The sequence below is a fragment of the Crinia signifera genome, chromosome 2 (assembly GCF_055691185.1).
Source record: "Crinia signifera chromosome 2, ASM5569118v1, whole genome shotgun sequence".
Lineage (NCBI taxonomy): Eukaryota > Metazoa > Chordata > Amphibia > Anura > Myobatrachidae > Crinia > Crinia signifera.
Window position 1 is genome coordinate 36277106 of NC_139218.1, and position 14276 is coordinate 36291381.

The following is a 14276-nucleotide window of genomic DNA, read 5'->3' on the forward strand; positions in this document are numbered from 1 at the left end:
GAGCCGGCCCACAAGCTTTGATTGGCTGACGGCCCAGTCACAGGGACAGTGAGTGGAAGGAGAGATGCACAATGTGATCTGCTCTCCTCTCCTCAGGGAAGCAGCGGTGACAGTGGACTCCAGGGACACCGGACTCTCCTCTGCCTGGCAGCAGCAACAACGGTGAGTTGTGCTGCTGCTGGGGCATTATTGTTTCAGGCACTGTGGGGGCATACCTGACACTGTGGGCATACCAGACACTGTGGGGGCATATCAGACACTGTGGGCATACCTGACACTGTGGGGGCATACCTGACACTGTGGGGGCATACCTAAAACATGTGGGCGTACCAGACACTGTGGGGGCATATCAGACACTGGGGGCATACCTGACACTGGCATACCTGACACTGTGGGGGCATACCAGACACTGTGGGGGCATATCAGACACTGGGGGCATACCTTACAATCTGAGGGCATACCTGGCACTGTGGGGGCATACTTGGCACCATGGGGGCATACCTGGCCCCATGGGGGCATACCTGGTGCTGTTGGGGCATACCTGGCCTCATGGGGGCATACCTGTTTTTGGCACTGTGGGGGCATACCTAACACCATGGGAGCATATGTTTATCTGGCACTGCACTATTGGGGGCATATGTGTATCACACCCCCATTTTCATTGGCCACACCCCATGGGGCTACAGCTCTTAGAGCGCTGACCAAGCCCCCTGTAGCGGAAAAAATGGGGGATGTGGCCTCACAGGAGTATCCCCTAATTTCAGGTGCGTGCCTTTGGCACGCGCAGATGTCCATTCTCCTCTGCCTCCAGCGTTGGGAGGTATGTATGCAACATATTGTACATTGCAGTGTGTGGCATATTGTGTCAGGGGCATTACAGTGTGTGGCATAATGTGTCAGGGGCATTACAGTGTGTAGCATAATGTGTAAAGCGCATTTTTTGGTTGTTATGCAGATTTTTTATTTTTTATTTTAGTAGCTCTTCAGGCGGTTTATTTTGTTGCGAGTAGCTCACGGCCCAAAAAGGTTGGAGACCACTGAGCTAGGTGACTTGGGTCATGTGACAGTTAGTAATGATTCCAGCTGTGCACCAGCTAGGTGATTTGGGTCATGTGACAGTTATAATGACTACAGCAGTGCACCAGCTAGGTGATTTGGGTCATGTGACAGTTAGTAATGACTCCAGCTGTGCACCAGCTAGGTGATTTGGGTCATGTGACAGTAATGACTCCAGCTGTGCACCAGCTAGGTGATTTCGGTCATGTGACAGTTAGTAATGACTACAGCTGTGCACCAGCTAGGTGATTTGTAAAACGTGGACCGTTGGTAGATGTTGAGGACCTGTTTGGCCACCCCTGATCTAGAAGGCGCTAAATAAATAAGAAGATTCTGATTGGTTGCCAATTGCAACATCCCATGTGAAATAGACCTCCCACATTAGTAAGTTTCTCCCATGGGTGTCTAGGTTGACAGTCAATGGGTTGACACCAAAAGGACGACATGCACTATGTTGACAATGTTGAAATACTGACATGCATGAGGTCAACACAAGCAAAAGGTTGACATAAAACATAAAAACTGTTGACACATTAAAAGGTCAACATGTTTTCACTTTTTTGTGTCAATGTCGACACCTGAGTGCATGGACATAGCGCGTTCCCTCACCTTGGGCCAGTTTGAGAAAGTAAAATAAGAATTTTATAAAAATTGTGAAAAACAAACGTTGACCTTTTCATGTGTCGACCATGTCGGACTTTTGCTTGTGTCAACCATTTCTCAATATTGACCTTGTGTCTGTCAACCTTTTGGAGTTGACCCAGGGACGGACTGACCATCTGGCATTTTTGGCAAATGCCAGTGGGGCTGATGGCCAGGTGGGCTAATTTCTTTTTGCAAGGCGGAGTCTCCTCCTCCCGACTGGTGCACAGAGAGAGACGCTGGACTCGCGACGGGTCTGGCGTCTCTCTCTGTGCGCCGCTGAGGTCCAGGAGAGAGGGGAGCATCACAAGCCGCTATTCCCCTCTCTACCGTGCTTGTACACGTGCGCATGCACGTGCCCAGCGTGTGTACGCACGTGACAAAGGTTGTGCACGTGCACAAATGCCGGGGCCGATTCGACGGCCCAGTCCGTCGCTGTGTTGATCAATTGACTGTCGACCTATAATCCGGATCCCGTTACTAAGTCATCAAATCTAGCAGCTGTGGTAACGAGCGGTACAGAGCATTTATTTCCCGCGCAGGTGTGGTCGTCATATAGTGGGACACAGCCCAGTCAGTTGAAGGGTTTGTTGAAAGTTATTTGTCCTTTGGGGCCTAATTCAGACCCCATCGTGGACCATCAAATGATTTTTCTCCCCTAGCGAGGGGATGTGGGCAGCGTGGGTGGTGCGGTCGGCGGGCATTCGGTGGGCGGCGCTGACCTGTTCACTAGGCTGCGAGTACAGGTCTGAAATCAGACTCTCAGGGTTGATTTCATTTGAATAGCTTGGACAGGAGATTTCTTGCTGAAGCCCGTCTGTCTGCTTGGCATCAGGGAAACCAGTCCATTGTCGTACCCTCGTGCTGGAACAGCCGTCAGCAGCAGATCTCATCAGCCCCACATGTCAGATATTTGGCTTTTTCGTGGCGGCTGGCGTGCAATTTTGCAATCTGTCACTTTATACATTGCAGGATTGTATGCTGATTCAGAGCCGCATGAATGTTGTCTGCACATTGTGGGGAAGATCCTCGGTCTGACGCAAAGCGGTTGCAAGAGATCTGTCAGACAGGCTTCCGTTCTGGCGTTCTCCGTATGGTGTCAGACAGGCTTCCGTTCTGGCGTTCTCCGTATGGTGTCAGACAGGCTTCCGTTCTGGCGTTCTCCGTATGGTGTCAGACAGGCTTCCGTTCTGGCGTTCTCCGTATGGTGTCAGACAGGCTTCCGTTCTGGTGTTCTCCGTATGGTGTCAGACAGGCTTCCGTTCTGGCGTTCTCCGTATGGTGTCAGACAGGCTTCCGTTCTGGCGTTCTCCGTATGGTGTCAGACAGGCTTCCGTTCTGGCGTTCTCCGTATGGTGTCAGACAGGCTTCCGTTCTGGCGTTCTCCGTATGGTGTCAGACAGGCTTCCGTTCTGGTGTTCTCCGTATGGTGTCAGACAGGCTTCCGTTCTGGCGTTCTCCGTATGGTGTCAGACAGGCTTCCGTTCTGGCGTTCTCCGTATGGTGTCAGACAGGCTTCCGTTCTGGCGTTCTCCGTATGGTGTCAGACAGGCTTCCGTTCTGGCGTTCTCCGTATGGTGTCAGACAGGCTTCCGTTCTGGCGTTCTCCGTATGGTGTCAGACAGGCTTCCGTTCTGGCGTTCTCCGTATGGTGTCAGACAGGCTTCCGTTCTGGCGTTCTCCGTATGGTGTCAGACAGGCTTCCGTTCTGGCGTTCTCCGTATGCCCGACAGGTAGAAATGCACTAACTCTAATTATACTGAAGAAATTTTACAGTAATATATTGGTATGTTTGGAATAACTTATTGCCGGACAATATCCGGGGTAATTACTCTTCTGTTATACGGCTTTATTGTGACGCTCTACAGAGTGATTTTTGCATCCACTTTAATCATAGAGGGTTTTTCTGGTTGATTCGTTCGGATGCAAATTCGCATCCTTGCGAGTCAACCAGAACCCGCCATGCGAATGGTGGTACGCCGGCCCACCATTCGCAAGGGTGCGTACGTTTGCATGGCCTGCGAGTGGATGATTTACATAGACATCCATTTGCATGACAGTGGGAACCTCCCACATCTTTCGATGGTCACTGACCATCGAAAGATGTGGTGTGCACACGCATATATAAAGTGAGTCTCTGGTCACTTTTGTATGCGTGTACGTTCTCTGTGAAATGAGCGAGCAGGTGACAACTGGTGATGTGATGTCACTTGCCCACCACCGGTGCCCAGCGTTTTTATGGGAGCGCAAGTATCCCTGGCTACCAACCAAGGCCCCCCCCCCCCTCCCTAGGAAAAGGTTCTCTTTGAGCAAATCAGGTCAGTTACCTAGTGGTGAACGGGGCTCACTTATGTTTGTCCACAATTAAAGTTATTTATTGTGACCAATGTAATAGGCTGATTGGTCATGGACCACCAATCCAGGGCACCCCTGCAAGTTCCCAGGGTGCCAAGGCACACAGTTTGGGAACCACTGCTAGGCTGATTAGGGTGCCCGGACAGGGGGGGCTAGCGGGTGACAGCGGAAGAATAAAATAAAGGCCTAATTTATAACATGCTTCTTAGCTATTACCCATCCCAAAGTACTGTGTGTGTGTGTGTGTGTGGGGGGGGGGGGGGTAAAGTTATTAACTTATTGACTGCCAGATGGCTCATTGTGGTACAGCGCCAGCCGGGCGGCCTAAAGCCAAAGTCTCCCTCACACGCCACAAGCATTGGATCCTACATGCCAGCTGTATAACCTATTGCACATGGGCAGTATGACTGGAGAGTCCCTGAGGGCCCATACATGTGTGCTAGCAGCCTTACAATGGGAGCTACATGCCTAGGGCACCTGGAACCTTTAATCAGGTCCTGACTAGAGGGATCAGACTCTTTTGGACATGTGCAGACCTCTGAAATAAAAATGATGTTGTGGCCTTTTTTTCACGTTTCTGTCAGCGCTGCTGCCTTTATTGCAGGAGGACGGAGGGGTAAGTGTTAAAAAATATGTGCAGTGCACACAGTGGGCGGTATTCAATGAGGCTGATTCGCCAGGTTTTTATGGCGATTTTGTGCTGTAAGGCGAATTTCTGACTAAAACGGTGAATCACCCTATTCAATGACCAGATGGCGAATACATTTCAAGGTTTTTTTCGCCATGATTCACCGAGTAGCAATCGCTCTCTTTTTATGGTGAAGTGGAAGGTGAACTTTTAAAATAAAGTGTTTTGTTTTTTACAATTGGTGTCAAAAAATCTGGAATTTTATTTTGAGCAGGGGCATGCTATTTTTATTCATGTGCTGTGTAAGCACATGAATATATATTTAATTTAAAAAAAATTTTTTTTTTTTTTTTTACACAGACCAGCCAGCAGGGGGCCGGAGCCGAGCCGCTCATTACATATTCATATATTCACTTCACCCGATCATTACATATTCATGATCGGGTGCAGTGAATATGCCCGGTCCCCTGCTGGCACCCCCGGGGGGCAGCCTGTGCTGCCTGGCACCCGGGGAGCCCACCTCCCCCCCACAAACGTTGTGGGGCAGGCAGGGAGACTTCCATCTCCCTGCCTGCCACCGTCCTCAGGCTCCCTGCGGCGTTCGCCGCAGGAGCTCATATTCGCCGGTCAGGGGCAGCGAGCCCCTGACTCTTTGAATACCGGAGCCGGCGAGGCTCCGGAACGCGGCGACCAGTGGCGAATGTGCAGCGAATCCTAAACAGGATTCGCTGCACGTCGCCGGTATTCACATTGAATACCGCCCAGTGTGGGCCCTCCTGGGACCCATTGTAAATACACCACTGCATCACCGTGGCACAATGGTTGGCTTTAATCCTAGACCAGTGGTTCCCAAACTTTCTGGAATCACGGTATGGGTAGAGTATCAGAATTTTTTTTTTTATGGCACCCTAAGCCAAAAGTTGCTTGTTGATAAATTCAGAAATATAAATGAAGTCGTCTGTGTTTGGCGTCAGTTAGATGGCGCCTGTGCTTCTGTTTGTCCTCATATTTTATTATTGGCAAGCACCAGCACTGGTTTGACTATCACATTGCTGATAATTAATTTGATTTTATTTCTGGACCACCAACCGTAGGCAATGGATGCCACGGCAACCAGTTTGGGGTCCACCCACGTGTTTGCGGGAGGCCGATTGATCTAGAATACCCCCTTTGTCTATACTGTATTTTGTTTTATACAAATTTTAATTTACACATAACACTGAAAGTAGCAAATGGTAAAATGGAAAAACATTCATACTTATATTCAATATTCTTACTTTTTTTTGTCTAAAGGAAATGCCTGATTTGGATATTACTGATGCAAAAAAGAAGAGGAAAAAGTAAGTGTCGATCATTTCTGTCTGCTTATGGTTCAATGAATCTTTTATAGTTGTGTGAAAATCACTATCACAGTGTCTATACTTTATACAAATCAAATATCTATGGGCCTTATTTTGGTTCATTCTTTCTGACAAAATCCTTCTTAGATGGACAAAACCATGTGCACTGCAGGGGAGCAGATATAACATGTGCAGAGAGAGTTAGATTTGGGTGAGTAATTTTGTTTCTGTGCAGGGAAAATACTGACTGCTTTATTTTTACACTGCAATATAGATCTCACTTTGAAGTAAAACCCCACCCAAATCAAATTCTCTCTGCACATGTTACATCTACCCCATCTGCAGTGCACATGGTTTTGTCCATCTAAGAAGGATTTTGTCAGAAAGAATGAACCAAAATAAGGCCCTATATTATTGTATTCTCACATATATACAGAGTATAGCAATCTGTTTTCCTAAGTAGGTGTCTAGGCATATAAAGGGAAATATATGCTGGCTGCAGTGTAGTGTATCAGGGCATGTAACATATTTTAGTACCAAATATTACAGTATATTTAAGCAGGGGTGGGGAACCTTTTTGGGGACAAGGGCCGTTTGTACTGGTGAAAAATGCCTCGCGGGCCATATATAAAAATCAAACACTTACAAATTCACCTGCGGCAGCCGTCCCGCGCTCCGGCGGCTGCCGCAGTTTAAGAATTCCCAGTCTGTGTGGTCCTACGGCTGTGCAGGGAGTCAAGTATAGGGGAAGTCTCGTGAGAGGTCGGTAGCTCTCGCGAGATTTCCCCTGTACTTGTCTCTCTCCGCAACCGCCGGGCGAGTCGGTGGGCCACGGACCGGAGGTTCCCCATCGCTGCTGTAAAGTAAGTGAAGCACTATGGCCGTCCCAGCATGCCTTACTGGTGCTTTACTATTAGGGAATGCGAAAACTTTGGCAAGGCATGCTGGGATGCGTAGTTTCAAAACTGCTGGAGAGCCACAGGTTGCCCTTGCCTGATCTAGACAGTATGGTTCCCAGTACTAGATGTACTAAGCCTTGAAAAGGGATAAAAAGGAGAGTGATAAACCACCAGCCAATCTGATCCTAACTGGCATGCTGCAGGCTGGGTTTGAAAAATGACAATTAAGAGCTTATTGGTTGGTGGTTTATCACTCTCAATTTTCTCACTTTTCAAGGCTTAGTACTTCTCGCCCCTAGTGCGAACAGTCAAAATGCACAACCCAACTCCCCATACAAGATTTTTTTCAACATTTTTCTTAACTACCAACTTTTGTGAAGCAGAGGGTGGGTTGGAAAAATGGCCGTCACCTCATGGCGAGGGGACTGTCTTCAGTGGAAGTTTGGCACCAGCCATCCCCACCCCTGATATTAGCAACATTCAGGCAGTGCTCACTTTACCAAGCTGTTAGACCCCATCTGTCCACCCAAAGTCCCCTATTGATTTCTATCCCCTCCCAAGCCCTGAACATGCAAAATACAACCAGAACTCCCCCTTTCCCCCAGTCACCCAACTGTGCCAGATGCCCATCTGTGAGGATGAGGGGATGTAGCATAGCTCAGAAGATATGCTTGAGGGAACCAGGGCTGCGGTACATTGGTGGAGTGAGATGAGATATTATTTCTTCAAAGATGGCACTCGCTCACTAATCATCGCCCTTACTCGCTCATGCAAGCTTTCTATATACTATAGGCTGCACTCCGTAACCATAATGCAGCCTTGACTTATTGTAACTCCACCTACCTAGCAGAGTGCTGCGAGGTCAGATCCGCTCGTTGCCTCCCCCCCTCCCCCCCCAGAAACAGCACTAGAATTACTTGTGCCCCCTCTGTAAGTTAAAATCACTACAACGTAAACTACACAATATGAAACCCCATTTTCTGTGAAAATTTTAAGGAAGTAATTTTCACTCTTAATTTCCCTCGCCGTAGCTACTGCAATTCCTTCTCAAAGGCATCATTACTTCCTCTGCAGAAGGAAGGAACCAATTGCAAACAAAGGCCTACATCTCTGATTGGAAGATCACAAACATAGACTATGTTGGCCACACCTTCTACTGTTATCATTCTGCAAATGAATGGATCCAGTACATTAATGACTGGCTAGGCCACTTGACGGTAGCTATTGTAGCGTAAGCAGATTGCCGAAAGTGAGGCTGACGAAAGGCAGGTACTGTGAGGGGGAAAGTGGCACAAAGCACAAAGGTCTGATTGCCCTGTGGTGGGTTCAACACGCTGCAATTAATATAGTGATATATGTTATAGCTTACTCCCCATGCTACACCATAGAGGTTCAGCATGGAGGGGGGTGGGGGCAGAAGATCACAAGGTAAAAAAGGTAGCGGTTGTAGAGGAAGTTAAGAAGGGAATTTATTGTGCAAAAACATTTATTGCTTGACCTGTCTTTTTGTCATTACATAAATAAATAATTACATCCCTCATTTTTATTCAGGTCACTGATACAGAAATCAGTATCAGAGAATGAAGCATTTGGTATGTGTTACACTTATATTGTAATTATAGTTTAGTGCATAATGTATTTGTGTAATGCTGCCCACTCACAGAGAGATCCTGTTGGGTTGGAGAGATGGATAACAGGGTCTGAATTTATTTTAGTTTATATGATTTATTTACTGATAATATCTCTTAGGTATCATTGGATTATTTTATTCTCTGTTATTTTCTTATGCCGTCAAACTATCTACTTTTTAGAAGAACCTACTTTAGGGGGTAATTTGACCTGATTGCACAGCTGCGAATTCGCCTTCAGCGCAATCCCTTCCCCTCATATTATACTTTCCAGCACCTTAGTTCCTGCTGTGGATCCCGGTTCTGTTAAGTGAACTGCCGCTGGCCCGGGGGTCACAGCAGGGTTAGGTCTAGATCCTAGTTGGAGAAAGGACCACTGATGTCATAGGGGTAGGAGCAAGGTCCAAACATGGGAGCAGCAACCTCCGCCATAGTGTGTGTCCTGTCCGTGTCAGCTGTTACCAGGGAGATGGTTATGATGAGATTACAGCCTCCCCATATGGCCTTGGATGGAAAATATAGAATGATCTGGACCATACAGGGACACTGTAATCTCTCCCATCCCATCTCCCCGGTGACATGCACTACAAGCTCTAGAGTGGCAGAGTTTGCTGCAGCTTGCCGGTCTGGTCTGGTGCTCTGGGGTCCAGGATGTTACGTTTTTTCCTTATCCTGGCAAAATGCGCTGAAAAGTGTGAGCGTGCCCTAATGCGTGAGAGGGATAGCTGTATTTCTGCAAACAGAAACATAGGACCTTATTCTGGTCCACACGCAACGCTGTGAAATTCGCAGTGTTGCGCGTGGATGTAACGCCGCCCCCATGGCCGCCCGACCCCCCTTTGCTCGCCGAGTTCCCCTGCATGTTTACCATAAACATCTATTCGCAGCCTTGGGTGCAGGGGTGAAATCATTCGATGGTCAGTGACCACAGATATATTGGATTTTAATGAGTCCGCACATAATCAGAGAAATGAGTCTCAAATTGTGTATACCAACATAACACACATTATAGACTTGGGTGATGTCAATCGCAGGGTTGGTGGTGCTCCCAGGACAAGTTCAGGAAAAACTGTATGTTTGGGGGGGTTTTCCGCACTAGGGTGCAGAGAGAAAGACTGATTAAGTCTTTTCCGGGGCACTCTTTATTGTTAAATTAGTGTTAATTAGATTGTTAAAAATTAGCTTTTATTAGGTATGCCTTAAAACAGGTAGTGCTTAATACAAACGTACACATAAAGTGAATTTTTTGAATTTTTTGACGCATAAGGGGTATAAATACTCCAATTCACAGAATAAATGTCAAACAAAGGGTTGTGCAATCTCCCCTTTGATTTCCCAGTTCATTTATACCTTACACATATATTGGTTAATGCATCCAGTTTGCGAAAATATTTACTAATGGGCCCCATACATCAGCAATCACAATTTATGGATTTCCAGATACAGGGATTTTTTGGCCAGATAAATGGATTTTACAATCTATCTGACTTTGCCCACACATTACAGATTTATTTCAGTGATCGGCAGATTTTTCCATCTAAAGATTGCATCTTCATATCTGGAAATTGCCCAATTGATTGTCATTTCAGCTGTTCATAATGTAAATAGATGAAGAAGACGAATTGGGAATGCCCACACATATAAAAAAGATCTGCAGATAATACCAGATTATTAAACATGTTTAAAAACCTGATTAAGCAATCGATTGGCGATTTTGATTGGGATTGCCAAAAGGGGGAGCCCACACATCTAAAATTAATTGTGGCAATCATCTCCATATCTGAAAATTGTCACAATTAATTGCTGATGTATGGGGCCCTTTAGAAGTAAAATATGAGAATAAACCCCTATTCAAATATTGGGGTAATTTGTGGCTTTTATTCCCAACAAAATTTCCCTTCCCTTCTGTTTTAAATAAATTATATACACAGGTCCAATTTTGTTGGGAATAAAAGCCACAAATTACCCCAACATTTAAATAGTGGTTTATTCTCATATTTTACTTCTAAGTAAATATTTTCGCAAACTGGATGCATTAACCAATATATTTGTAAGGTATAAATGAACTGGGAAATCAAAGGGGAGATTGCACAACCCTTTGTTTGACATTTATTCTCTGAATTGAAGTATTTATACCCCTTATGCGTCTGATGACAAAAAATTCAAAAAATTCACTTTATGTGTACGTTTGTATTAAGCACTACCTGTTTTAAGGCATACCTAATAAAAGCTAATTTTTAACAATCTAATTAACACTAATTTAACAATAAAGAGTGCCCCGGAAAATACTTAATCAGTCTTTCTTTCTGCACCCTAGTGCGGAAACCCCCCCCCCCCAAAATACAGCGACCACAGATGTAAGACACCACTCTGGTGCCTTACATTTGAGAGTGCCTGTAAGGGAAGCAGGCGAGCAGCTGCCTCCCCCCCCCCCCCCCCCACACCCGCGTCATGGGCGTATTTACATGGGAACGCCCAGCGATTCATGGGAACACGCATGAAATGCAGGGCTTCCCATGGGAGTGACCCCTCACTGCCGCCCCACCACGCCTGCACCGCACGTGCCCGCTCGCACCAAGGCGCATGCACAGACGCTAAACCTCGGTCCCCAGTGCGAATGCATGGGGGACCGATGCAACCAGAATAACCCCCATAATGCAGTGTCCATTTTTAAGTTAATGACCTTTTAGGTCTCATTAATATAGATCCTCAGCACACCACGTCCACTGATCGTGTGGTGACAAGCTGAACCTCTGCGAGCTGCAGGAACCGCTAGAACGTGTACAGTCCTCCAGTCCTCCAGCTGCAGCACATTCACGCTTGTTAGCAGGATTTCCCCTTTCACAATGTCAGAGTGCTGGAGAGCAGGGATTATATATCACATACACGATGCAGAGACATCTAGGTTTCCATCAAATGCAATCTCCTGTCGGTATGTTCTAATCATGTGTTTGCCACAAGCAGCCCGAATCGATGACACTGCCCGGCACACAGGATCTCAGTGATGTATTTCCAGCTATTACAAATAAATAGAGACTGATGTATTGATTTCTTCATGATTACATGAGAATATTCTCCAAAGGGAATCATAGTATTGGAACCACTTGCGATTCAATCTTTCTGCACATTTTAAACAGGGGGAAAATAATCCATTACTTGTTAGAAAGCCATCGCTGGCAGGGTCCCTATATGATCAAGGCCTTTGTGGATTCTGTGTAATAGACCACACATACTGTATGATTCCTATGCGGACCCTCTGCTGCTGGTAACGCGCCTCCCTGTGTTTGATGTTAGACAGGAGATCCTGGGCCACAATGCATGGGCACAACTCAGGGAGGCCTGGCAATGATCCCTACCTCAGAAGGCACTGTTACATCGAAGGTAATGCTACTATTATTGTTATTATTATGTTATTTATGAGCCGCCACAAGTGGTACACAGCGCCGTACATAGGGCACACATTAGAACAATACAGGATACACAGAACTACACATAACAGTAACTGAAGAACAACAACAGAGCACAGGTAACAATCAGCAGCACAATTCTTGGTACACAATGCAGCTCCAGGGCTGTGGTGGTTCTCAGAGCTTCCTATTGGCTGACCCGGCCTTCATGTGACATTTCCTGTTTGTAGGCAGGGCCAGTACAGGGCGGCAGTGAGCCCTGCTTTAGGGTTGCCCTCTTTTTCACACCCGGCCTCTGACCTCTGCTTTCCTGCTCACAGGCATTTTCCTCATTAAGTAGTGACCACCCTGCATTTATCCATACCCTTATATTACATGTGTCGTCGTTAGCAGAGCGCAGCTGCGTCAGCCCTATTCTTTGTGCGAGAGATTCTTTTAAAACAGATGTATTTGTCCATATGCACAAATCTCCATAAGAGTCCATAGCCAGCTAAGCCATCACTACGGCGTCATGTGCAAACATCGTAAACATCCTATTACCACCAGGTACAGTAGTCCTTTGAGGTAGAAGTGGAGATACTCTGCAGTTGCATAGGATACTGCGTCTCTGGAGCATGAGCAGTGCCAGGGGGGGAGCGGGTACTTTTTATTTGGTCTGCTGGAGGGGCCTGGGGCCCACTCTCCCCTCCACCTCTGCAGGGAGCTGGGCAGTCTAGAGAGAGATGACAGGCTGCTGCCACAGCACAGCCTCTGTCCCCAGCTCAGTACACGCTGCTCAGTGCCAGGTGCTGAGCTGTGGAGAGACAGCTGCAGCAGCAGCCGGTCATCTCTCTCCCTCTTGTTTATGTTTTTCACCGATGGCCACGCCCAGTGGCGCCGGAACGGGGGGGGGCGAGGGGGCAGCTTGCCCCCCCCCCCAAAATTATTACTGAGGCGCGCTATCGGATTCTTGCTCGGCGGGCGGGCGGCTGATTAATCAGTAATATAGGCGGGCGGGCGGGCGGGCGGTGGGCTGATTAAGCTTGATTCAGCCTCCCACCCGTCCGCCTATATTACTGATTAATCACAGCCTCCCGCCCGCCGAGCAAGAAGAATCATATCAGCCGCCCGCCCACATGGATGGATGGCTGCTGCTGCTGCTGCGGGGAGATGTTGACTACACGCGCCCGCCAATCAGTGGCTGTGGATGTGATGTGTGTCCACAGTGATTGGCGGGCGGTAGGGAGGAAGACTGGTGGATCAGTGCATGGGCGGGACTGGAGCATCCTAAAACAGCCGCAGCAGCAGCCATCACGCTGTGCTGCCGCCCACAACTAAAACTGTGTAAAGGTAAATGCTGCTCCTCTCGCCCTCCCTGCAGTGACTGACAGATCCAGGGGTTGTAATTTACCCCTGGATTCACACCAAAACAGGTTTATGTGATTAGCTCTGATTATCATCATAATATAGTATATGCCGCTGCCCTGTGTATAATGCCCACATGTATATGCCGCTGCCCTGTGTATAATGCCCATGTGTATATGCCGCTGCCCTGTGTATAATGCCCACATGTATATGCCGCTGCCCTGTGTATAATGCCCACATGTATATGCCGCTGCCCTGTGTATAATGCCCACATGTATATGCCGCTGCCCGTGTGTATAATGCCCACGTGTATATGCTGCTGCCCGTGTGTATAATGCCCATGTGTATATGCCGCTGCCCTGTGTATAATGCCCACATGTATATGCCGCTGCCCGTGTGTATAATGCCCACATGTATATGCCGCTGCCCTGTGTATAATGCCCACGAGTATATGCCACTACCCTGTGTATAATGCCCACATGTATATGCCGCTGCCCGTATGTATAATGCCCACATGTATATGCCGCTGCCCTGTGTATAATGCCCATGTGTATATGCCGCTGCCCTGTGTATAATGCCCATGTGTATATGCCGCTGCCCTGTGTATAATGCCCATGTGTATATGCCGCTGCCCTGTGTATAATGCCCACATGTATATGCCGCTGCCCGTGTGTATAATGCCCACATGTATATGCCGCTGCCCTGTGTATAATGCCCATGTGTATATGCCGCTGCCCTGTGTATAATGCCCATGTGTATATGCCGCTGCCCTGTGTATAATGCCCATGTGTATATGCCATTGCCCTGTCTATAATGTCCATGGGTATATGCCGCTGCCCTGTGTATAATGTCCATGGGTATATGCCGCTGCCCTGTGTATAATGCCCATGTGTATATGCCGCTGCCCTGTGTATAATGCCCATGTGTATATGCCGCTGCCCTGTGTATAATACCCACGTGTATATGCCGCTGCCAGT

The 14276-nt window shown here is 47.5% G+C and overlaps 1 protein-coding gene across 2 annotated transcripts in view; it reads left to right on the forward strand.

Moving 5' to 3' along the window:
• SAMSN1 (SAM domain, SH3 domain and nuclear localization signals 1) overlaps positions 1-14276 on the forward strand; it is a 94819-nt gene that overhangs the window by 15602 nt on the left and 64941 nt on the right. For both annotated transcript variants that reach the window (XM_083171900.1, XM_083171901.1), the window contains 3 exons: positions 5975-6021; positions 8472-8512; positions 11843-11929. In XM_083171900.1, coding sequence (XP_083028026.1) covers positions 5975-6021; positions 8472-8512; positions 11843-11929 — 175 coding nt within the window. The remainder of the gene's footprint in view (positions 1-5974; positions 6022-8471; positions 8513-11842; positions 11930-14276) is intronic.